This window comes from Lepidochelys kempii, chromosome 5 (assembly GCF_965140265.1).
Source record: "Lepidochelys kempii isolate rLepKem1 chromosome 5, rLepKem1.hap2, whole genome shotgun sequence".
Taxonomy (NCBI): Eukaryota; Metazoa; Chordata; order Testudines; family Cheloniidae; genus Lepidochelys; species Lepidochelys kempii.
This window is the reverse complement of record NC_133260.1, coordinates 1,345,587-1,371,323: the sequence shown is the minus strand read 5'-3', so window position 1 is coordinate 1,371,323 and position 25,737 is coordinate 1,345,587. Positions and strand designations below refer to the sequence as shown.

General features: G+C 54.3%; 1 protein-coding gene across 1 annotated transcript in view; it reads right to left on the bottom strand.

The window, feature by feature from the left end:
- The window catches only part of LOC140911997 (B-cell differentiation antigen CD72-like), a 40,750-nt gene that overhangs the window by 9,809 nt on the left and 5,204 nt on the right, over positions 1–25,737 (bottom strand). Inside the window, exons 3-6 of the mRNA XM_073346151.1 lie at positions 15,512–15,601; positions 10,435–10,791; positions 8,695–8,843; positions 3,901–4,001 (exon numbers count right to left, since the gene is read on the bottom strand). Coding sequence (XP_073202252.1) covers positions 3,901–4,001; positions 8,695–8,843; positions 10,435–10,791; positions 15,512–15,601 — 697 coding nt within the window. The remainder of the gene's footprint in view (positions 1–3,900; positions 4,002–8,694; positions 8,844–10,434; positions 10,792–15,511; positions 15,602–25,737) is intronic.

Genomic DNA, 25,737 nt, shown 5'->3' with positions numbered 1-25,737 from the left:
TACGTGCTCACTAGCACTGACATCACTTGTGGGGGGCAGCGTTTCTGCCCAGCATGCTTCAGCAAGGCAGTTCCCCCTCCCCAAGAGCTGACAGTCCCTGAGAGCTGGGGGAGCCTCAAGGGACGGACCTGCCGAGGTCACAGCAGAGAGGAAGGAGGCAGTGGAAGATGACAGGGTGCAGCGGAGCAGCGAGTGGCTGGCAGAGCAGCAAGCGGGTTGGCCAGAGGAACCGCGGCTGGCAGGGCAGCCAGACAGAGCAAGTGCTCAGAGGCCGGAGCAAGCCAGGTGCCTTCTCCCCCGGGTGGGAGGGGAACTCACACAGCTGCGCCTCTGAACCCTGGGTCCTCACTGACCCAGGACAACCCCTGTGAATGGGGTGTGGTGAGGGAGCAGAGGGGGGCATAGAAAGGGAACTGTTCGTTGTAGATCTCAAGAACACGAGGCGGAAGCTCTGCCCCACGCACTCTGGGCTGGGCGTCCTGCTCACAGTTTAGGTTTATGAATCCTGCTTGTGGCATTTTCCCTAATTAATGTCAGGTGACTTTTTCCTTTCATTAAAAGTTTCTTTCCTACACTCAGACTCTGTGCTTGCGAGAGGGGAAGTATTGCCGCTTGAGGTGCCCAGGGGTGGGGGTGTAATTTTCCCAGGTCACTGGGTGGGGGCTCGAGCCAGTTCTGTGTTGTATTGTTGAAAAGGGACGCCTAGATATTGAACCCGGCCCTGGTTGCTGCTGGCTCCACTTGGCAGAAGGGTTGCAAATGGAACTAATAGGGCACATGTTAGATGGATTAAAAACTGGCTCACTGGGAGGTTGCAAAATGTCTTTGTTCCCAATGAGCGGGCCCATTTCTAGTGGGGTCTCCCAAAGATCGGTTCCTGGTCCAACACTTTAATATTATCAACAATCTAGATCATGATATAAAATCTTGGCTGGTAAATATGCAGGTGACACAAAGTTTGGTGGGGTGGTGAGTAGTGAAGAAGACAGGAGATTGTCACAGTCATCTGTATTGTCTGGTTAAATGGTCACTATCCAACAAAACGTGATTTAATACAGCCAAATGCATGGCAGTGCATCTGGGAACCAAGAACACTGGTTATTTCTACAGGACATGTGTAACGTTATTGACATGAACTGTTACCGTATAGATCATTGTTGCAACCACTGTTATATATTTGCAGCAGATTTTGTACAAAGGTTGTCGTGTGAGGTGTCTATGGAAAGGTTATAATTTGCTGATTATGATGATGCTATCTGTATGGGTGTGTCATTTTTGTAGTTGAAGTTATGAATATTGGCTATGTACTTGTATCTTAATGTGTTTTCATAGAATCATGGAATATCAAGGTTGGAAGGGACCTCAGGAGGTCATCTAGTCCAACCCGCTGCTCAAAGCAGGACCAATCCCCAATTTTTGCCCCAGATCCCTAAATGGCCCCCTCAAGGATTGAACTCACAACCCTGGGTTTAGCAGGCCAATGCTCAAATCACTGAGCTATCCCTCCCCCCTCAGTAGCCTCAGTGAAGCATTTGGTCAGCTTCTTGACAAAGGACTATTCTCAGTAAGTGCCCAGTCAAGAAACACCTAACTGACAATGAACTTTGGGGGACGCCAATCCACATCTGAGCTTTCCTGGGAACGTTCAAACTAACATGTAAACAATGGTGTTGGCCTGTAAAGAACTGAGTCATGCATGGACATGTGACTCCAAACTCCATCTTGCCGCTGTGTCCGTCTATGGGCAGAGAATATAAAATGCCCTGAAAACACCTCCATCTTGTCTTCAATCCTGCTTCTTAATTCTGGAGGAACCTTACTGCAAACTGAAGCTCTCAACAAAGGACTGAAAGACCACCCCAGCTGTGGATGTTCTCCAGAGACTTGATTTGAACCGGAAGTTTATTCCATCCCTGCTACAAGCCTGACCCAAGAACTCTGCCATTACTGGATGTCATTGATTCCATTGAACCACTTCTAGCTCTCATCTCTCTCTTTTCCCTTTTATGAATAAGCCTTTAGATTTTAAATTCTAAAGGATTGGCAACAGTGTGATTTGTGGGTAAGATCTGATTTGTATATTGACCTGGGTCTGGGGCTTGGTCCTTTGGTACCACTGGTAGTGATACTGGGCAACTGGAGTGTCTGAGGGAATTGCTTGTATAACTTGTGGTTAGCCAGTGGTCCTCTTGTCTGGCTGGTTTGGTGTGCCTTAGAGGTGGAGAAACCCCAGCCTTGGGCTGTAATTGCTCTGCTTGAAGCAATTTGTCCTGAACTGGTACTCTCAGAAGTGTCCCACCAAGGGCAGAATCGTTACAACATGAGACTTTGTCTTGGGAAGCAGCGACTCACAAAAGGACTTTGTGTGGCCTCAACGTGAGCCGTGAGTGCAAGGCTGTGGCAGAAAGGGCTAACGTGCTCCATGGGTGTATAAAAAAGGGACTTTCCAGTAGAAATAAGGAAGTGATCTTAGCCTGACCATGCTGCGTACAGAGGGGATACTAGAATACTGTGTCCAGTCCTGGTGTCCGCACCTCAAGAAGGATGTGGAAATACCAGAGAATGTTCAGAGGAGGGTCACAAAAATGATCCAGAGGATGGAAAACAGGATGTATGATCCGAGGTTTGAGGAGCCCAATCTAATCCGCTTACCAAAGACAAGGTTGAGAGGTGACGCCGTCTCAGTGTCTAGGTTCTGACACATGGAAAAGAGAGCTGACACCAAGGGGCTTTTCAGGCTAGCAGACAAAGCCATAACAAGGTCCAATGGCTGGAAGTTGGAGTTGGACAAATTCAACCTTGAAATAAGATGCTGTTTCCTAGCTGTGAGGGTGATTAACCACTAGAACAGCTCACCATGGGAGGGGGGGGGTGTCTCCATGGATTGGAGTCTTTAAATCGAGGTCAGATAGATTTCTAGAAGATACGTTTTAGTGCATCTTTGGGGAGCAGTGCTCTGGCCTGTGTGTGACGGATGTCAGGCTAGATGAACATCGTGGTCCCTTCTGGTCTACGAATAAATTACTGGTTGGGACTGTCCTCTGTGTGCCCACACTGAATGTGATCAGGTCGTGAGACCTCCCACACCTCTCCCAGACTGAAGTCCCTCATAACACAGGTTTTCTTCCCACGTCACAGACAAGAGGTTAGTGAGTATCCCATTCTGTTCTCTGGTTTGATTTGGTGTCTGTAACAGACCCCACCCGTGCACCCGCTGGGCTTTGTTAGCACATTCATCCATAGGCATGATCCTGCACTTCTGAGTTAGCAACACCTCTAAAACAGGTGATGCTGCCTTTCATGCAGAGTGCCCCCCAAAAACCTTCCTAAAGAGGCTGTAACCAGTGAGTTTAACATCCCCGTCCTGTGACTCATCCCGCCAGGCCTCAGTGATGACAATAATACCTCATTTCTTCTCATCAGTGAGAATTTCCAATTCCTCTGGCTTGTTAGCCAGATTCCCAGCATTGGGTCAGAGACAATTAAGAAATGTCTCCTCTTCACGTTCCCTGCCAGCGCTGTTCAGTACGTTCCTGACATCTGGATTTGTGTTTTACACTCATTTGCTCTGTGGTTTTGCCCCTTGCCCTCCCAGGAACCACCTGACTTACGCTTGGGCGCTACCGATAAAGAATTTACTCAGAGGACTTGAAACTGCTTGAAACTCGTTATTTTGCAGCTTTCAAGTACATGGTGTTGCTTTAAATATTCCCCCCTGGCAAAGGGTCCACATGAGGAACTGCAGGCCCATTGGTTCCATTATGGGAAGCCACTTCTAACCCTTCCAGCGCACTTTAGTCAGTGGCTTTAGCTACAGCTACTAAAGTGCATATTTCTTTTGGATGGTGCCACTGGTTAGCACATGGAGCATCTAGCTTAAGAAATAAATATGATACTTACTCTTCGAAGCGTGAGTTATCAACCCACTTCCACTGCCACTGTGATTCCTGATTCCGGACTAGTCCAATCCAGTACTGGACATTAGTATTTTTCAGAAAATTCTAGGAAGAAAAGAGTCACATAATGACACCCCTGCATTCAAGTGACTGCGGTGAAGAAGCAGAGAACTGCAGGGAAGGGATTAGCTGGTGGAGAAAAGGATGTTTCCATGAGCATGATCACATTGCTCCAGAAGTGGGGTTACCCAGCTAGCCAGGTGTGGGGCAGCGAACAGCATCCTCCCAGCGCACCCTGCTATTAGTTATCCATCGTACTGGAGCCCACTCACCCCAGCTCCCAGAAATGAGAGGCCCTGGGTACTTTCCCTGCTGCGATCGGCTGTGCTAACTGGGCCTACGAGTTTCCCCGAAGTGTGAGCTCAGCTGTGAAAAGTGGGCAACGGTTCCTAAGATGTCACAATACCCCTAGGACAAGAAACGTGATGGGAAAAGGTGGAAAAAGGAGACAGACTGAATTAGTCCAAATAAAAAGGCCCCCTGGTGTAACTCAAGGACTGCGTTAAGGCCTTGCCTGATAAACAAGAGACGTGTGGGACAAAAGTCAAGGAGCCAAAATTGGTGTGTCAGAAATTAGGTCTAATTGGTAGACAAAACAAGGAGGGCAGGGGCTGTTCTACCCACTACTCCCTTCGGCATCCTTAAAGAAAGAGACTTTGGGAGACAAATTGCCTGCTGAAGCCAGCTTCACCATCCTGGCTGCCCTTCACCCATCTTCTGGGACCATCATTTGGACCCTGAGAGATGTCCTGTCCTGACCAGACTGGACCAGAGAGAGGGACCCAGATGACACCAGCTCTGGCTGAGTCCTGAACACCATTTGGGATGTGAGACTTCATCTCTCCATCTCCCTTGGGCGTCCCTTTCCTTCCCCACCTTATTTCTTCCCTCCCCTGTCCTTCTCCTTTTGACTTCTGTCTAATAAGAGTCTGGGTAGCCAGCCAAGACTGTACATTTTGCAGCAAGGCTGTGAGCCTGTGACCAGGGAGGCAGAGGAATGCAATGCCCTAACCAGCCCAATGGTGGTACGAGTTTGTCAGGTCTCAGAGTGGCCGATCAGACCTTGTGCTGGGCCTGAGTCTCTCCAGCAGTGAGGCTGCACGTGAGAGTCAGCACCAGAGAGAGAAGCTGCATTTTCTCTCTTTGCTGTTCTCTTCTCTCCCCCTTTGGGTGTTTGTCTCGTTTTGTCTTTTAGGAAACAGGACTGGACTTTAACAGCAGCGCTAGCCCATCTCAGCTAACGTCTTCTCCTCTCCCCAGAAGGACAGTTATCACCATCTTTGATACCATCTGAGACAGTGGTTGTCAGGCAGGGAAACATGTACCCCTGGGGTACACAGAGGTCTTCCAGGGGGTGCATCAATTCAGCTAGATATTTGCCTAGTTTTACAACAGGCAACAGAAAAAGCACCAGCGAAGTGAGGACAAACTAATATTTCAGACAGACACTGACTTGTTTGTACTGCACTGTATGCGATACACCAAAATGTCAGTACAATATTTATATTCCAGTGGATTTATTTTATAATTATATGGTAAAAATGAGAAAGTCGAAATTTGTCAGGACTAGTGAGCTGTGCCATGTCTGTATTTTTATGTCTGATTTTGTATTTAAGTAGTTTTTAAGTGAGGTGCAACTTGGGGGTACGCAAGATAAATCAGACTCCTGAAAGGGGCGCAGAAGTCTGGAAAGGTTGACAGCTGCTCATCTAAGAGACTGTCAAAAGGGAGACAGGTTCTTTTTAAAAACTCTCTCCAGCTGAAAGGAAAGGGAACAAGGGATGTTGTTCAAATGCAAGCCTTACATAATACTTTAATTCCAAAGGCTTTAACTGTTTTTCCCCCTTTTCTGTATCTTTAATGAAAGGTTAAGAGGCTGTTGAATGGGGTGTTTGCCGGGGCACTCAGCAGGCCGAGGTCTCTGTAGACCAAACCCTGAACGTTGTTTAAAACTGTTCAATGCTGGACAGTGACAGGGTCGTGTTAACACCTTTGACTCTTTGGGCTGGTACACTCCCTCTAAATCAATACAACAGACCTGCAGGCCCGGACCAGCCCAGCGCTCCCTGGCTAGAGCGGAGGCTGGGAACTGGCCAGTGGGAGCCACGGGGACGGCGCTTGCGGACGCGGGCAGCGCACGGAGACACACTGTCCCCTTCCCCGCAGGGGCCGCGGAGACGTGCTAGCAGCCGGCCACTTCCGGGAGCGCCGTGGGGCCACAGCAGGCAGCCTGAGCCCAGCTGTGCCGCCGGGCGGGAGCCGCCTGTAGTAAGTGCCTCCCGGCTGGAGCCTGCACCTCACACCCCCTCCCGCACCCCAACCCCCTGCCCCAGATCAGAATCCACCCCTGCACCCCAACTCCCTCCCAGACCCCGCACCCCAACCCCCTGCCCCAGATCAGAATCCCCCTCCTGCACCCCAACTCCCTCCCAGACCCCGCACCCCCTCCTGCACCCCAACCCCCTGCCCCAGATCAGAATCCCCCTGCTGCACCTCAACTCCCTCCCAGACCCCGCACCCCAACCCCCTGCCCCAGATCAGAATCCCCCTCCTGCACCCCAACTCCCTCCCAGAGCCCGCACCCCAACCCCCTGCCCCAGATCAGAATCCCCCTCCTGCACCCCAACTCCCTCCCAGACCCCGCACCCCAACCCCCTGCCCCAGATCAGAATCCCCCTGCTGCACCCCAACTCCCTCCCAGACCCCGCAACCCTCCTGCACCCCAACCCCCTGCCCCAGATCAGAATCCCCCTGCTGCACCTCAACTCCCTCCCAGACCCCGCACCCCAACCCCCTGCCCCAGATCAGAATCCCCCTCCTGCACCCCAACTCCCTCCCAGAGCCCGCACCCCAACCCCCTGCCCCAGATCAGAATCCCCCTGCTGCATCTCAACTCCCTCCCAGACCCCGCACCCCCTTCCGCACCCCAACCCCCTACCCCAGATCAGAATCCCCTCCTGGACCCCAACTCCCTCCCAGAGCCCGCACCCCAACCCCCTGCCTCAGATCAGAATCCCCCTCCTGCACCCCAACTCCCTCCCAGACCCCGCACACCCTCCTGCACCCCAACCCCTGCCCCAGATGAGAATCCCCCTGCTGCACCTCAACTCCCTCCCAGACCATGCACCCCAACCCCCTGCCCCAGATCAGAATCCCCCTCCTGCACCCCAACTCCCTCCCAGACCCCGCACACCCTCCTGCACCCCAACCCCCTGCCCCAGATCAGAATCCCCCTCCTGGACCCCAACTCCCTCCCAGACCCCGCACCCCCTCCCGCACCCCAACCCCTGCCCCAGATCAGAATCCCCCTCCTGGACCTCAACTCCCTCCCAGACCCCGCACCCCAACCCCCTGCCCCAGATCAGAATCCCCCTCCTACACCCCAACTCCCTCCCAGACCCCGCACCCCCTTCTGCACCCCAACCCCCTGCCCCAGCCCCTCCTGCACCAAACTCCCTTCCAGAAAGAAGACTTGTTTACAGGGACCCCACAATATCTAATAGCCCCGGGCCCACAGGAGAGTTAATCCGGCCCTGACTAGAAGTCATGGCCTATGAAGAAAATTATGACTCAATTGGCATTAAGGGGACTTAGTGGGACAGCTCCCATGACTCGAGTACCAGCACTGAGGGATAGAGCTTGTTCCAGAAGGACAGATATGGGGACAAAGGAGGAGGTGTTTGCTGTAGGTCAGGAACGTGCACACTTGCCGCGAGGCGAAGTACGTGGCAGAACTATGGAGAGTCTCTGGGTGAGGATAACAAGGGAAAAGAACAGCAGAGATCTTATGGATGGGCGTTGTCTGTTATAGACACCAGATCAGGACGAGGAAGTGGACAAGTCATTCCACAAGCAGGTAACAGGATTAGCTAACACGCATGAGCTCGTATTAATGGGGGATTTTAACTTCCCTGGCATCTGTTGTAAGACTGTTACAACAAGCCATAACATGCAAGTTCTTAGCACGTGTAGGGGACAGTTTTCTGATTCAGGAGGAGTTGAGCAAACAACGAGGGGGTCATCCATGTTGGATCTGGTGTTGACCAACAGGGATGAACCAGTTGCGACCGTGAAGGTGGGCGGGAGCTTGGGAGGAAGTGACCATGATCTGATGGAATTCAAGACCCTAAGGAAAGGAGGACACGAGAACAGCAAAACAAGGACACTGGACTTCAGAAAGGCGGATTTCAGCGGAGTCAGCCAAATCGCAGGCAGGGTCCTGTGGAGGGGAGAGAAGGAGTCGAAGGGGGCTGGCAGTTCCTAAGAGCTGTAACACTCAGGCTATTCGGAGGCAGAGGAGAGAGAAGAGGAGCGGCAGGAGGCCAATGTGGCTACACGAGGAGCTTTCTAGCTCTCTACAAACCCATAGGGACAAATCCAGGGAACGGAGGGCGGGGCACGGCTCCAAGAGAGTGGACGTGGCAATAGTGCAAGCATGTAGGGACAAAATCAGGAAAGCCAAGGCAAGGAACGAGTTACAGCTGGCAAGGAATGTTAGAGACAACAGGAAGGGGGGTTCTTCAAATCTGTCAGACACAAAAGAACAATCCAGGACAGTGCGGGTGCGCTGCTCAGTGGAGAAGGTGAGCTGGTAACGCTCCTCCAGCCCCTGGATCATTGCCATTGCTCTTCTCTGAGCCCCTGCCTATTTGCCAACGCCCCCCCCGCCCAGCCTGGAGACACCCCCTCTTTACGCAGTGTTCCGGCCGCGCTCGCTCCGGCCGTGCATGTACCGTACCGGCATTGCCCTCGAGTCCCAGGATTTGGTGATAAGAAGCCGAGCAGAGTTCCCTTTGCAGTCTTTCTTGCTTTCTTCCCAAGTCTTCTCCTCCTTCGAGACGAACAAGCACTTTCCTCTGTACAACACCCAGTCTGCCGGGCAGCAGCCTGGAGGGAAGAGGGAGTGAGAGGCTCAGAGGCGCTCCTGGCCCTGAGTTCAGCTAACAGGCTCATGCCCTGGGCCGTACAAAGAAGGCCTGGTCCCTCCCCAGGGGCTCACACTCCCCCAGACTCCAGGCTGCCCCAGGAGCTGCTCCGAGCAGGTGGAGGGCGGGGGGGGAGGGTTCTCGAGGGTTTGGGGCAGGCTGGGAGCTGAGTCCAGGGCTCAGATACAAGTGTAACTGTTCATGGGGTTCAACATTTCCCTGGTGGGGTAAACGAGCGGCATCTCCCTGTCCTTTTGCTCTCCCCCACCCCCGGGGATTCAGCCACCGTGAGGACGTGGACACTGCTCCGTTACAGCTCTGGCCGGAGGGCTGGGCAGTGATGCGCGGACAGACTGAGCCCTTCTAGGGATCGGGCTGTTTCCCTCGTTCTGACAGAGCTCCTTGTTCCGTGTGAGCAGACGGCGACGCGCTGCCCGTGTCACCTGGCAGCCGCCTCCTCCCCGTGCCCCGCTCTGCCCGTTGGCGAGGCCCCAGGCTGTCTGCGATGGTGCGTCGTCCTCAGGGCTGGGATTCTGCCCTTGGCGAGGGTGCAGGGCCCTGGGTGTCTCCACCGCACCAGAGCCCCGGCTGGAGAGTCGCCCAGCTCGCCTGCCTGGGAGCCCGGGCCAGGACTGGCAGGGGCAGCCTCAGGGAAGCTGATCTCATTTTTTATTGCCTGGGATAGTTTCTTTGCCTGGGGTGGTTGAAGCACCAAGCGCGTCATGGGCACAAAATATGACTCAACCTGCCCCGTGTGTGGGCATTTGCTACAAGAAGTCCCAAAGGCGAACGGGCCGTTGTGTGCTGGGCCCCATGGGCTGTTTGTGCGCGTCGCCCACTTCTGAACACATGGGAGAGAGGCCTGGACCTGGATTGTGGGGCTGCAGGTCGGGTCTGAGGAGCGCCAGCAGATCGGGGGGGTGGGGGCAGGGAGAGCAGGGGGGTGCAAGCAGAGCTCAGTGGTGGAGAAGCAGCCCGAATTCAGTTAGTCCAGGTGTTATCTCTTAGCCAGACTGAATCATGGGAGCTCGGCTGACTAATTAGCATGTTCATAGTTTGTATTTGGCCAGCACCCTTTCTCCAAAGATCCTAGCTTGTGTCTACAGATAAACCGTTAGACAGGCTACATGTGGCAGGCATTGCTTCGTGCACCCCTGAGACGCAGCCACCTCTGGGGTGGGATGCAGCGTGTTTAACAGCTGAAACAGCAGGGGGATTTAGGGGAGCTGGTTGGAACTGGGCCAGGACAACGGGTTCACGTCCCAACTCTTATTCCATGGAACCAGCCAGTGCCCACCACCCGGGGTTTTCTGTCTCGTCTCCAGCACTGATTGCCGCCCCCACCCCGCCCTCGCCATCAATACACACACACTCCCCTGCACCATGCAGACCTGGGGGCCAGCACTGCCTGGGGGAAGAGCTGCCCCTCCTGAATGACCAGAGCCACTTGCTGCAGCACGGCCCTGGCCCTGGGTGCTCCCCCGCCCCAGAGCTCAGCTGTCCCTGCTGGGGGGTGGGGTGCCCCAGTGACCCCCACCCCGGGAACCCAGTACCTGTTTGCTCGCAGGGGCGGATGCTGGACAGGGCGCTCTCCGTTTGGTTCAGCTTCTCTTTAATTTCTCTCTTCTCCTCCTGTACCCTCGCCAGCTCCTCCTTCGTTCCCTCTAACGCGGCCTCCCGCTCTCGCAGCTGCTCCTGGGTGCTGTTCTCCTCCTGCCGCATCAGCTCCAGCTCCCGCCTGGCCTGCTCCAGCTCCCTCGCCGTCTGCTCCAGCTCCCTCGCCGTCTGCTCCAGCTCCCTCGCCGTCTGCGCCAGGGTCGCCCCCTTGGTGCTGACTTGCTGGGAGAGGCGGCTGCTCTCGGCCTCGTGCGCTCGGGACGCCTGCTGCAGATGCTGGGAAACCTGCCAGTCTGCAGGGGACAGACAGCGTGAGCCTGGCCGGACGCATAGGCCGACGGGCACGTGCCAGCAAGGCAGGGTGGGGCCGGGAGGGCGACTCAAGAACTGGGCTCACTCATCCACCCCAGCAGGGCCCTAGGGGGACAGGGACCCTCCCGACCGTGGAGAACAGCCCCGTAATGCTGTTGTATCAACCAGGCAAGGTACTAACAAGCTTCAACAGGACTTTATTTTTGAAGTGGAAACCTCTTTACCAAGCTGCTGCTGCACCCTCGGTAGTTTTCTCCCAGCCTCTCAACTCCTCCCCGCTCCTTCCTGATTCCTGTCCTTTCAGACTCCCAACAGCCAGAGCTCCCAATTCTAATAATTACAAGCAACATCTAAACACCACATTCACGCCTCTCTTAAGAAACTCTCCCAATTAAAATAAACATTATTGTTCTAACCACAGGAACAAATATGAAACAAGACACTATACTGTTGGCAGAAATATGACACTGAAAACACTGTAGATACTACATAACCTAGTCTCTAGTCCAGACAGGTGGTCATCTGGGTCTGACAGGCCGTCTCTCAAGCCCCGGTTCCAGGTCAATGTCTTGTTGTGTTGGTACCACGGTGAAGTCATCCCATGCAGACTGGGCGTTGGCATAATCTCCTCTTGGTGCATAGGCAGGTGCAAGATAAGAAGCATTCCATACTCGCCCATCAGAAAGTCGATAGGTGTAAGGTCCCTTCTTTTCTATGATTTTAAGAGGAGCTGTGAATTTATGGTCCCCTTTGCGTAAAGCTCCAGGTTTTCGTATTCTCACGAAGGAACCACACTCAAACTTTGGTTGCTTAGCACCCCGCCGCTTGTCTGTGAAAGCCTTAGACTTTGCTTGGTTCTGTTCAACTGTTTTTCTGACATCATCCTCGGTTGGGGCATCAGGTCGTGCCTTTAACAATCCAACAATGTTCAGTTTAGTATTCATCTGTTTCCCATGCAGTAACTCTGCAGGCGATCTTTGCGTGGTGGCATGTCGTGTAGCCCGGTATGCTTGCAAGAAATCAGTTGTGAAGGGTATCCACAATCGCCCTTCCAGTTTAGCCATTTGCAAACTCTCTTTCAAACTTCTGTTAAATCATTCAATTTCCCTACTGGCTTGAGGGTACTATAGGGATGACCTTCTGTATAAAATGTTCCTCTGTGCTAGAAAAGTTTCAAACTCCAGGGAAGTAAATTGACGACCATTATCTGAAACCAGTTCTTTGGGGTTACCTTCCCTGCTAAAAACTGAAGAGAGGAACTTAATTACTGTAGCAGAAGAGATTTGCGATGTAAACGCTACCTCAGGCCATTTACTGAAATAGTCTATTAAGATGATGGCATAATGGCAGTCAATTGGAGCAGTATCAAAGGGTCCTACAATGTCAATTGCCACTTTTTCCCATGCAGATTCAGGAAGAGGAACAGGCTGTAATGGAGGGGTACATGTCACTGCTCTCTTATCATGCATTTGGCAAGTGACACAGGATTTTATGACTGCTTCAGTTTGAGAGTCCATCCCTGGCCACCAATACAGATCCCGTAGTCGTTGTTTGGTTTGGACAATTCCTGGATGAGTATCGTGTGCCAGGTGTATGAGTTTTGACTGTAATTCTTCTGGCACAAGGAGCCGGTGTGTACCTGGTAGCACACAGCCATCAAACAAAGTTCATCCTGAACTCTAAAATAAGGCAGCAAAACCGGGTCAAGGTTTTTAGGGTGACTGGGCCATCTCTTTGTCAGAAATTCCTGTAGTTTTTGTTGAATTGGACACGCTGAACAAGTAGCTTGAAATCGTTCTCTTGTAACTGCAGTGAGAGCACTTGTAATAAGCGCAACCACGACATCCTCATCCTCCGGTGGACCATCTGGTGAAGGCAAAGGCAGGCGAGAAAGGCAATCGGCGACCACGTTTTGGTTTCCAGGCTTATATTCCAGTTCATAACTGAAAGAGAGTAGTCCTGCAGACCCTCGAGCAATACTATATCCTGCTCTTCCCAGTCCTTTCGTGGTGAGCAACGTCGTCAAAGGGCTGTGGTCTGTGCGCAACTTGAACCTGCGGCCCCACGGGTAAGTTCTCCATCTTTCCATAGCCCAGACACAAGCAAGTGCTTCTTTTTGGACTGTAGAATATTTCCTCTCAGCATTACTTAGTCTCCTTGAACCAAACGCAAGCGTCCTCTCTGTGTTGTCCTCACGCAGTTGTGTGACAACAGCCCCAAGGCCATAATCAGAAGCATCAGTAGTTACAACTGAGGGCAATGCAGGACTGAACAGTGCAAGTACTGGACTATGAACAATCAAGTCTTTCACCGTTTCGAAACTAGCTTGTGCGTCTTCTTGTCCACACTAAGGTTGAACTTCTCCGTAGTAATTCCCGTAACAGTTCAATGACAGAAGCATAACTGGAAATGAGTTTTGCATACCAGGAGGTAAGACCCAAGAATGAATGTAAGGTTTGCAAATCTGTTGGAGAAGGAGCATTTGAAATTGCCAGGATATGATCTGGATCAGGTTTTAGTCCAGCCTGTGAAATTGTATGCCCCAGAAAGGAGAGTTCAGTTTGTCTAAATTTGCATTTGGACCTATTGCGTTTGAGGCCTGCTTTGCTGAGGCAGTTTAGTACAGACTGCAGGTTATTGTCATGCTCCTCAGAAGTATTTCCAAACATGATAATATCATCCAGATAGCACTGAACTCCATGTTGATTCTTCAGAATCAATGACATCATTTTTTGGAAGGCACTTGGGGCAGATGCGAGACCATATGGAACACGTTTAAAACGAAATAGTCCCTTATGTGTAATAAATGCTGTGAGGTCTCTGCTATCTTCATGCAACGTAACCTGGTGGTATGCACTCTGCAAATCAAGAGTAGAAAACATCTTTGCTCCACGGAGTTCTGCAAATGCTTCTTCTATGTGAGGAAGAGGATGGCTGTCAATCACAATAGCTTTATTTGGCTCCCTTAAGTCCACACAAAGGCGAATGCCTCCACCCTTCTTCTGCGTCACTACGACAGGTGAAACCCATTCCGAGGAGTCGATCTCTTCAATAATGTCCTTTTGAACAAGTTTTCTCAGTTCCTCTGAAACAGCTTCCCTGCCTGAAAATGGTAAGCACTGTAACTTCTGTTGCACAGGCATCACATTATTCCGCATTTTACCTTTATGCAGAAACCCATAAGCACAGCCGCATTTCTCCTCAACTTGGTGTTGGGTCCCAGCTGAAACTGGTGTGTGTACCGCAGGAGCGCTTTGCTGAGGAAGATCAATTCGTCCATTAACTACCCTGAGATTTAAAGCAGCCAATAAATCTCTGCCAAGGATAGGAGTGCCTTTGTGGACAATGTAGAACTCTGCAGTTACACAGCAATCACCAAAAGTAACTATTGCTGGCAGGCAGCCATGTACTGGAATATGGTTTTTCAAATAGCACACCAAGTGAAGTCTGGGTTCAGTAAGAGGCACGTCTTTAAAGTAAGGCAGAAAGATGGAATCAGGTAGCATAGATACTGCTGAGCCAGTGTCCAACATTAGCTGAATAGAGTGTGGTTTGCCTGAGGGTATACCGGAAACGTTTACAGTGCACTTTATTTGTTCTGGAATATGTGCAGTAGTGATTTTGTCCACGCTCAGCACAGTAACATCTGGTATTGTAACTGTATGCACCTGTTTATTGAACTGGCTACTGCGACATACTTGAGCAAAATGTCCAGTCTTTTTGCAATAATTGCACTGAGCTACTTTTGCTGGACATCCTGTGTAGCTTGCAAGGTGTTGTGGGGATCCACAGCAAAAACATGCTTTTCCTGTATTTTTAATTTGCTGATTCGGTGGTTTTAGCAACATCTAAACACCACAAATGCCAGAGCCTCCAGCAGCGGTGACGGAGACTCAGGAACGCTGGGCCGAGGCAGTTCAAACAGCTGGGAGGTGAGTGGGGGCTGCAGCCAGCAGGCAGCCTCCGAACCCACAGCGAGGGGCCCCGGGTGCCGGCCAGCGAGGGGCTGGGCAGAGCGCCCTGCAGGCAGCCAGCCAGGGCCAGCCGAGTGCCCGCCCAGCAGCCTTTCCTGGCCCTGCCAGGGACCCGCCTGTGCCCTACAGCCCTTGGCCAGCGGAGCTGGGGAAGCGTCAGCCCCACCATGCGCTGACTGGCCCCAGCAACATCTGTGCCGGTGGGCGGGTGCCAGGCGGGCAGCGGGTAGAGGGCCCAAGAAACAGGGCCCCGCCCCTCCCCCCATGGGCCCCTCCCCAGAGAGGATTCCCTGACAGGGGCTCCCATGGCTCCCTTGTGACAGGGCCCCCCACATTTTCCTGGTAACAGGGCCCCCACCTGCCCTGGGACAGGGCCCCCCACATCTCCTTGGTAAAAGGTCCCCACCTGCTCTGGGACAGGGCCCCCCACATCTCCCTGGTAACAGGACCCTGCCTGCCCCAGGACAGGGCCCCCAAATGCCCCGGACAGGGCCCCCCATGGCTCCTCAGCTGGATCCGTGTTGCTGCTGGGGAGGTTTCCTGAGCTGCAGCCCAAACTCTCCTTTGCTCGGGTTCACCCCTCCCCGCGCCCTGTGTTGCCCTGACCCCCCCCCATGGGGCCCCCTGCCCCCCACATCATCACTCCCCACATGCAGCTCCTTCCCTCTCTCCCCTGGCCGGGCGTTTTGTCCCCACAAGCCCCCCACAGCCCGAGTCCCCTACTCACAGCGAACCCCCAGGCCGATGGTGGTGGCCAGAAGGAAGAGGCAGGTCCCCAGCAAGCCAAGGGGCAGGTACCGTGTGCTCCACCATGGCTCTGCTGGAGAGAACCAGCTGCGTTAACGCAGGGGAACCCTGGGCACCAGGTCCCCCATCTCCTTCCCCCAAGAGGGCAGCGTGTCTGGGAACCCAAACCCACGGCCCAGCTCCCCCCTCTGGCCACCCAGGGAATGGGGCTCAGCCCCCCAGGAAGGCAGTGGGAGCCAGGGGAGAGCTCCCAGTGCCATGGGGCTGCAGGGACACGACCCACCCGGGCTTAGGCTACCAGCTCCGGTTCCCCCACAGTGCGTGGCTGGCAGCGTGGTGGGGTGGGCGCCGAAGCCCTGCCCATGCAGTGGGCCACGCACCCAGGCTTTGCCCTGTGCTCCTGCCCACCCAGCTGGGGCCTCTGCCCTCACCCAGCCACACTCCCCCATCCCCATCCCCACCAGGAACAGGGACACCCTGCCCAGGGGCCGGGACAGGCTCCTGGGGGCATGGCCAGCACCAGCTGCTGGAGTGCTGGGGAGCGCCCCATGGGCAGGTCTGGGCTAACCCCAGGTGCTGGGTCATTCCAACCTGATCCCTGAGCCAGCCGGGCGAGGACCCCGCAGACAGAAGAGCCCCAGCAGCCCCCCAAGCCCGTCCCCGGGGCTGGGCCAGGTATCGCCTGGGGCCTGGCCCAGCCCCCTAGGGAGACAAGGGACAGTTCACTATAGCGCCCGTCCCTGCCCAAGAGGTCTGTTCTCTCGCGTTCAGAGCCTGATGGGGGCCGTGTCGGAGGGGGCTGCGTGGGGGGTCTGAGCTCCTGTGAGTGGGCTCCATGCCCCTTGTGTGGGCTCTCCCCACGTATGCCCCACCAGCCGCTGGATTTCCTCTCTGTGGCCAGGCGGCCTGCTCCAGACACTGGGCCTGGGGCCTCGTGCCTGGCTGGCTACTCTGGGCGCTCACAGCTCCACTCAGAGCTGGGTGAGCGGCAGGGCCCAGGCCCCAGCCCCTCCGAGCGGCAGCGGGAGGCAGCTCCAGCCGGGCACCCGCAAAGGAGGCTCCAGCGAGCATCGGCCGCAGCAGCTCTGTAGGGCTCCACGCCCCAGGGGCTCTGCAGCCAGTGGGGCACAGGACACAGCCCTTGTTATCCTATACGGCAATTCGTTACCATGGCCCGCTTGTGTTGAGGTGTGTGTGGATCTACCTCACGTACCTGTTATATGTGTAACCCTTCTGCCCATCAGCGTTGGCAGCAAGAAGGGCCGGGTTCAGTATCTAGGGGATCCATTCCCAATAACACAGTGCAACCGGCTCGAGCCCCCACCCAGTGACCTGGGACAATTACACACCACACCCTGGGCACCTCTGAGAGGCAAAACTTCCCCTCTCGCAAGCACGGAGTCTGAGTGCAGCCAAAGTCTTTTGATAAAGGAGGGAAACAATGCAGCATTATGTTGGGGAAACACCCCCAACAGGATTCATAACACCAACCATGAGCAAAAGACCCACCCCCAAGTGAGTTGGGCAGTGTCCTCTTCCTCTCAGGGTCTTAAGTCCAGCAACCCAAAAGTCACCCAATTCTCAGCCCCTGTCCTTAGTCAGTGCAGCCCCAGAGTTCAGAACTTCATCTGCAGAGTTCACCTCCCAGCCCAGGTGGAAGGTACGGAGGCACCTTACACGCTCCGCTGCTCAGGGCCAATTGCCTCACTGCTGTGTGGGGTCCTGCTCTGGTCCTCTCCACCCGCCACTCACCAATGTGCCCTCAGGGCCACCCCCCACTTAACACAGCTCTCAGTGAGTTCAGCTGTTCGCAGAGGAGCCTCACTGCTAGCACACCTGCATAAGCTTCTTGCACCAGAATCACTCGCCCAGAGCAGATCTCACGCTTAAACCCAGGTCTCAACGATTTCAGCTCAACAGCATTTTACAAGACTCTTATCTGAATCAGCTCTATTATTACACAGTGTTTAAAAAAAAAAACCCCACCCCCAAGAAGACAGCATTTCAAAGCCCAACTACCTCTCCTAAGCCCCAGGCCTTTGGAACCCATGTCCCTTGCCTAGTGAGTGCTTCTCAGCTGAGGGAGAGCCCCTCAGGCATAAAATGCCAAGTACAGTTCTACTGTCCTGGATTCAAATAACCAGGATAAGAACACTTTATTACTCCTGCCCCAATAACAAAGAGACCGGGGATCCCACAGCAGGCAACGTGACCTTTGGGCAAGCAGTCCCATCATGCTAGGCGGGGTGGGTGTGCCCATGCAAACGAGATCAGCCCCTGAAGGCCTTTTCAGCTCAGCACCAGATGTCAGGGGAGAGCTCATTCTGACTCTACTTACAGAGATGTCGATTCACTGCCACGACACTCTGGTGGTTGGTTGTTCCTGTGGTCAGAAATTCCCCTTAAACCCTCAACTTTCAGCTCCCCAATACTTGGTGTTTCCGTTGGGTCGTTGATCTCTTCAAAGCTCATAGACCTCAAGACGTATGCTAACTGCAGACGCTAATGTCTTACAGGAGACAGGCCTGTCGGCTGACTCTCACTACAGCAGCTAAATATCATGAAGGTGTGACCAAGTGGGACAGTTCTTAATGTTTCCTCTGAATAGTGTGGGGGTGCCTCAGTTTCCCTTAGGCAGTTCTTAAGAATCTAGGGGGTGGGGTAAGGGTGTATGATCCTTGCAGAGCCCTAGACGGCATGTGTATGCAGGAGTCTGGACACAGAGAATGGCCGACATCCTCTTTTCTGGCAACTGATGACCTGGCCCTTCCCCCCTGCAAGGTGAGAGCTAAAGTGTTGGAGAACAAAGGAATCAGGTGACCTCCTGGCCCGGGAAAGGGACAAAGCCCAGAGGAGGAGGGGCTGGAGGGAGTTTCAGTTTGGGGCTGGCTGGGACATGGAGTGAAGGGCAGACGGGGTTGTCTGGCTCACTGGCCCCAAAATGGACCCAGCTGAGGGGTCCCGTTCTCTGCACCTACAAGCTCTGTGTTAGACCATGTTCCTGTCATCTAGTAAACCTCTGTTTTACTGGCTGGCTGAGAGTCACGTCTGACTGCGGAGTTGGGGGCAGGACCCTCTGGCTTCCCCAGGAGCCCTGCCTGAGCGGACTCGCTGTGGGAAGCGCATGGAGGGGCAGAGGAGGCTGAATGCTCCGAGGTCAGACCCAGGAAGGTGGAAGCTGTGTGAGCTTTGTGTCCTGAAGACAGTCTAAACCAGTCGGAGAACACTTCAATCTCTCTGGTCATGCGATTACAGACATGAAAGTTGCTATATTACAACAAAAAAACTTCAAATCCAGACTCCAGCGAGAGACTGCTGAATTGGAATTCATTTGCAAATTGGATACAATTCACTTAGGCTTGAATAGAGACTGGGAGTGGCTAAGTCATTATGCAAGGTAACCTATTTCCCCTTGTTTTTTCCTACCCCCCCGCCCCCACAGACTTTCTTGTTAAACCCTGGATTTGTGCTGGAAATGGCCCACCTTGATTATCATACACATTGTAAGGAGAGTGGTCACTTTAGATAAGCTATTACCAGCAGGAGAGTGGGGTGGGAGAAGGTATTTTTTCATGCTTTGTGTGTACAAAAAGATCTTCTACAATTTCCACTGAATGCATCCGATGAAGTGAGCTGTAGCTCACGAAAGCTCATGCTCAAATAAATTGGTTAGTCTCTAAGGTGCCACAAGTCCTCCTTTTCTTTTTGCTCACAGAAAAGCGACTGCCCCAGAGTCCTGACTGGCTTCATGGGGAGCAGTTCCAGAGCATCGCCCAGGGACTCCGTGACAACTGGTGGCAGACATGGGATCTACTGCACCCCATGGGTGGCACTTCCTGCAGTAAGTGACTGGGGAGCAGTAAAACGAAGAGGGATTGACGAGAACCAGGCATGCTGAAGGCTCAGAGAGGAGCGGTTTCAGAGGGCGGTTAATCCCTGGGAGTGTGTGACCAGCAAGAAAGACTGTGCAGTAATGGGGTCCCCCTGGGGACTGCAGTGAGCAGTCTCACGGGCGGAGGAGCCTGCAGCTTGGCCCTGGGAGAGAGAATCATAGAATCATAGAATATCAGGGTTGGAAGGGACCCCTGAAGGTCATCTAGTCCAACCCCCTGCTCGAAGCAGGACCAATTCCCAGTTAAATCATCCCAGCCAGGGCTTTGTCAAGCCTGACCTTAAAAACCTCTAAGGAAGGAGATTCTACCACCTCCCTAGGGAACCCATTCCAGTGTTTCACCACCCTCTTAGTGAAAAAGTTTTTCCTAATATCCAATCTAAACCTCCCCCACTGCAACTTGAGACCATTACTCCTCGTTCTGTCATCTGCTACCATTGAGAACAGTCTAGAGCCATCCTCTTTGGAACCCCCTTTCAGGTAGTTGAAAGCAGCTATCAAATCCCCCCTCATTCTTCTCTTCTGCAGGCTAAACAATCCCAGCTCCCTCAGCCTCTCCTCATAACTCATGTGTTCCAATCCCCTAATCATTTTTGTTGCCCTTCGCTGGACTCTCTCCAATTTATCCACATCCTTCTTGAAGTGTGGGGCCCAAAACTGGACACAGTACTCCAGATGAGGCCTCACCAATGTCGAATAGAGGGGAACGATCACGTCCCTCGATCTGCTTGCTATGCGCCTACTTATACATCCCAAAATGCCATTGGCCTTCTTGGCAACAAGGGCACACTGCTGACTCATATCCAGCTTCTCGTCCACTGTCACCCCTAGGTCCTTTTCCGCAGAACTGCTGCCTAGCCATTCGGTCCCTAGTCTGTAGCTGTGCATTGGGTTCTTCCATCCTAAGTGCAGGACCCTGCACTTATCCTTATTGAACCTCATCAGATTTCTTTTGGCCCAATCCTCCAATTTGTCTTGGTCCTTCTGTATCCTATCCCTCCCCTCCAGCGTATCTACCACTCCTCCCAGTTTAGTATCATCCGCAAATTTGCTGAGAGTGCAATCCACACCATCCTCCAGATCATTTATGAAGATATTGAACAAAACCGGCCCCAGGACCGACCCCTGGGGCACTCCACTTGACACCGGCTGCCAACTAGACATGGAGCCATTGATCACTACCCGTTGAGCCCGACAATCTAGCCAACTTTCTACCCACCTTGTAGTGCATTCATCCAGCCCATACTTCCTTAACTTGCTGACAAGAATACTGTGGGAGACCGTGTCAAAAGCTTGCTAAAGTCTAGAAACAATACATCCACTGCTTTCCCTTCATCCACAGAACCAGTAATCTCATCATAAAAGGCGATTAGATTAGTCAGGCATGACCTTCCCTTGGTGAATCCATGCTGGCTGTTCCTGATCACTTTCCTCTCATGCAAGTGCTTCAGGATTGATTCTTTGAGGACCTGCTCCATGATTTTTCCAGGACTGAGGTGAGGCTGACTGGCCTGTAGTTCCCAGGATCCTCCTTCTTCCCTTTTTTAAAGATTGGCACTACATTAGCCTTTTTCCAGTCATCCGGGACTTCCCCGGTTCGCCACGAGTTTTCAAAGATAATGGCCAATGGCTCTGCAATCACAGCCGCCAATTCCTTCAGCACTCTCGGATGCAACTCATCCGGCCCCATGGACTTGTGCACGTCCAGCTTTTCTAAATAGTCCCTAACCACCTCTATCTCCAGAAGGACTTTTGCAGTAACAGGGTTCCCCTGGGGATCGCAGCGAGCAGTCCAAGGGGCGGAGGAGTCTGCGGCTCGACCCTGGCAAGGAGGTGGTGACCTCGAGAAGGGCTGGCACATGAGGGGTTCTACCTGGAAACCGTGGGGAGCTGAGAGCACACAGGCCTGTGAGTCCTCAACAACTTGGGAAGAGCGGAGTGACGGCCTGTCACCGTCTCCTTAAGAAGGACATTGTAACCCTGTGCAGAAAGAGAGGGTTGAGCATTGGAAAGTTCACCAAAGCACAGTTAATTGTGCAGCTGGAGGAGGATGACCGCTCTAAGGAACAGATTCCTGACCCCAAATGGGGCAAGAGCAGGATCTGGGAGCAGCTGGAGTGGGAGCCAGGCATCCCCAAGACTCCTGTCCCCGACCAGACGAGGTTCTTCGCGATTGGGTTCCCCATTCGGGGATCGGAGATGGATGGGATTGGAGCTGAGTCCGAGAGAGCAAGAGGACTGTGGGAGACAGCGAGAGCCCGAGAAAGAGCTGCAGAAGCACCAGAAGCATGAACTGGCGGTGGGGGAGTGGAGAGGCCTAGGGGACCTCCCCGGGGTGAGTGGGGATAGACCCCGGGGGGCCAGTTCCGCAGGGAACCTCGAGACTAAATTGCTGCCCCTGGTTAAGGAAGGGGGGGATGTAGATGCCCATCTCACTGCCTTTGAGCAGGCTGGAGATTTGAACCAGGGGGACCCTGCGGAAAAGCCCCGGTGTCTAGCTCCCTTGCTGGGTCCCAAGACCATAGACTCCATCAGCCAGATGGGTGGGGAGGTGGACAGGCTCCCACTCCAGACCCCAACCTATGTCTGTGTGGAGTTTCCTGGGGCCAGGCCCCTCGGACCCCCAGTGGGAGCGGAAGGTGATGGTCAATGGGGAGACATTCCTGGGGTGGCGAGATCCTGGGACAGAGAGAACTGGTGTCAGGCCCTGGGTGGTGCAGCCTCAGAGGCTGAGGGCCTGTGTGAGCTGGGTGAGGGTCCCAGGGACGAAGCCTCTGTCACGGAGTGCGGGGGAGTCCGGGCCCTGCACCCCTCTTCCTGGGATTCACTGAGACTCTCAACCAGCCAGTAAAGCGGAAGGTTTATTGGACAACAGGAACACAGTCTCAAACAGAGCTTGTGGGTACAACCAGGACCCCTCAGTCAAGTCCTTCTGGGGGAGCAGAGAGCTTAGACCCCAGCACTGGGGTTCCCTGAGTTCCTCCACCCAGCCCCAAACTGAAAATAAACCCCCCCAGCAGGCTCCCTTCTGCAGCCTCTGTCCACATTCCCGGGCAGAGGTGTTACCTCCCCGTCCCCATCCTGGCTCAGGTGACAGGCTCTCAAGTCTCCCATCCCCAGGACACATTCCCAGGTCAGCACTCCCCCCTCCTTGCTGCGTCACATCGTCACATCTCTCCCCCCTTCGAGACTGAACTGAGCGGGGTCACTGTTACCAGTGACCTGGGGAAGTTCAGGGCCCCCTCTCCGGGACAGCGCATCCGCTATCAGGTTGGCCCTTCCCTTCACGTGGACCACGTCCATGTCGTAATCCTGCAGGAGCAGGCTCCATCTCAGGAGTTTGGCGTTGGCTCCTTTCATCTGGTGCAGCCAGGTCAGGGGAGAGTGGTCGGTGTAGACGGTGAAGTGTCGCCCGAAGAGATAGGGCTCTAGTTTCTTGAGGGCCCACACCATGGCCAGGCACTCCTTCTCGATGGCCGCGTAGTGTTGCTCCCGGGGTAGCAACTTCTTGCTCAGGTACATGATGGGGTGTCTCTCCCCCTTTTCATCCTCCTGCATTAACACAGCCCCCAGTCCCGTGTCGGAGGCATCGGTGAACACCACAAAGGGCTTGTCAAAGTCTGGGTTTGCCAGAACTGGGCCACTGACCAGAGCCTCCTTCAGCGCCCGGAAAGCCTCCTGGCACTGCTCGGTCCAGACCACCTTGTCTGGCTTCCCCTTCTTGCATAGCTCAGTGATGGGGGTGGCTATGGCGCTAAAGTGGGGCACAAATCTTCGGTAGTATCCTGCCATCCCAATAAAGGCTTGGACCTGCTTTTTGGTGTGGGGAGCGGGCCAGTCTCTGATCACCTCCACCTTGGCTGGTTCCGGCTTTAGGCGGCCACTCCCCATCCGATGGCCCAGGCAAGATACTTCAGCCATCCCCACCTTGCACTTCTCCGCTTTTACAGTCAGCCCAGCCCCCTGGAGTCAGTCCAGCGCTTGTCTAAGCTGGGACACGTGGTCCTCCCAGGTCTGGCTAAAGACACAGATGTCATCAATATACGCCACGGCAAAACTCTCCATCCCCCTCAGGAGCTGGTCCACCAGGCGCTGGAAGGTGGCCGGCGCTCCCTTGAGGCCGAAAGGCAGGGTCAGGAACTCATAGAGCCCCAGAGGGGTGATAAAGGCCGATTTCAGTCGGGCATCTGCATCCAGCGGCACTTGCCAGTAGCCCTTTGTAAGGTCCATGGTGGTAAGGTACCGAGCTCCTCCCAGCTTGTCTAGGAGCTCGTCCGGCCTGGGCATGGGGTAGGCATCAGATACAGTGATGGCATTGAGCTTCTGATAGTCCACACAGAACCGGACCGACCCGTCCTTTTTGGGGACCAGCACCACCGGCGAGGCCCAAGGGCTGGCAGATGGCTGGATCACCCCCAAAGCCAGCATGTCCCGGACCTCTCTTTCCAGGTCCTGAGCAGTTTTCCCTGTGACTCGGAAGGGGGAGCATCTTATCGGCGGGTGTGACCCTGTCTGCACCCGGTGGACAGTCAGATTAGTGCGTCCAGGCTGGTTGGAAAACAGCTGTCGGTAGGGATGCAGCACCCCCCTGACCTCAGCTTGCTGGGCAGGGGTTAGCTGATCCGAGAGGGGAATTGTTTCCAGGGGGGAACCAGCTCTGGTCCCAGGGAATAGATCCACTAAAGGGTCATCTCCCTGCTCTTCCCACTGTCCACACACGGCCAACACCACATTCCCCCTGGCATAATATGGCTTCATCATATTCACATGGTACACCCGGCGGTGGCGCGCCCGGTTCGACAGCTCCACCACATAGTTTACCTCATTGAGCTGCTTGATGACCTTGAAAGGGCCCTCCCAGGCGGCCTGTAGTTTGTTCTTTCTCACGGGGATGAGAACCATCACCTGATCCCCGGTGGCGTAGGCACGGGCCCGTGCCGTGCGGTCATACCAGACCTTCTGCTTCCTCTGGGCTCTGGCCAGATTCTCCCTGGCCAGGCCCATGAGTTCAGCCAGTCTCTCTCGGAAGATCAGGACATACTCCACCACTGACTCTCCATCGGGAGTGGCCTTCCCCTCCCATTCGTCTCTCATCAGGTCCAGGGGTCCCCTCACCCTCCTGCCATATAACAGTTCGAAAGGCGAAAATCCGGTCGACTCCTGGGGCACCTCCCTGTACGCGAAGAGCAGGTGAGGTAAGTACTTGTCCCAATCCTGCGGGTGCTGGTTCATAAAGGTTTTCAGCATCATCTTCAGCGTCCCGTTGAACCTCTCCACCAGCCCATTGGACTGGGGGTGATAAGCTGAGGCCCAGTCGTGCCGGACCCCACATTTCTCCCACAAGCACCGGAGCAGGGCCGACATGAAGTTGGAGCCTTGGTCTGTCAAGACTTCCTTGGGGAACCCCACGCGGCTGAAAATGGTCAGGAGCGCATCGGCCACGGTGTCGGCTTCAATGGAAGCTAAGGGCACTGCCTCGGGGTAGCGGGTGGCAAAATCTACCACCACCAGAATGTATTTCTTCCCCGACCGGGTCGTCCTGCTGAGAGGCCCCACGATGTCCATGGCCACCTTCTGGAAAGGCTCCTCTATGATGGGCAAAGGTTTCAAAGCTGCTTTCCCCTTGTCCCGGGCCTTCCCCACCCTCTGACAGGGGTCACAGGATCGGCAATACTGACTCTCTCTCTCTGCATCGGGGGGCGCCTGTTCTTTTGGGACTCCTCCCGGCTACCCCCTGACCGACTGTTCACAAACTCGTCGGCCAGCTGCCCTGCGTGCTGGGGGTTCTCGAGCTTTTTGTCCACCAGCCACAGCCTCAGGTCGGAAGGGCACTGATCATACAGTTGCTCCAGTACGATTAGGTCCAGCAGGTCCGCTTTAGCTCGGGCCCCAGCTGTCCACTTGCGGGCATATCCCTGCATCCGGTTGACCAGTTGTAGGTAGGTGACCTCAGGCGTTTTACGCTGACTCCGGAACCTTCTCCGGTACATCTCGGGGGTCAGCCCAAACTCACGGAGCAGGGCCTGCTTGAACAGTTCATAGTCCTCTGCCTCCGCCCCTGTCATCCGGCTGTACACCTCCACGGCTTTGGGGTCCAGTAAGGGGGTGAGGAACTGGAGCCTGTCTGCAGGGTCAACCCTGTGCATCTCACAGGCCTTCTCAAAGGCCGTCAGGAAGCTATCTATGTCCTCCCCCTCCTTCCGCTGGGCCAGGAAGCACTTATCAAAGCTCCTTGCAGTCTTGGGTCCCCCCGCACTCACCGCAGCCGCAGCCGGGGCCCCACTGCTCCTCAGCCTGGCCAGCTCCAGTTCATG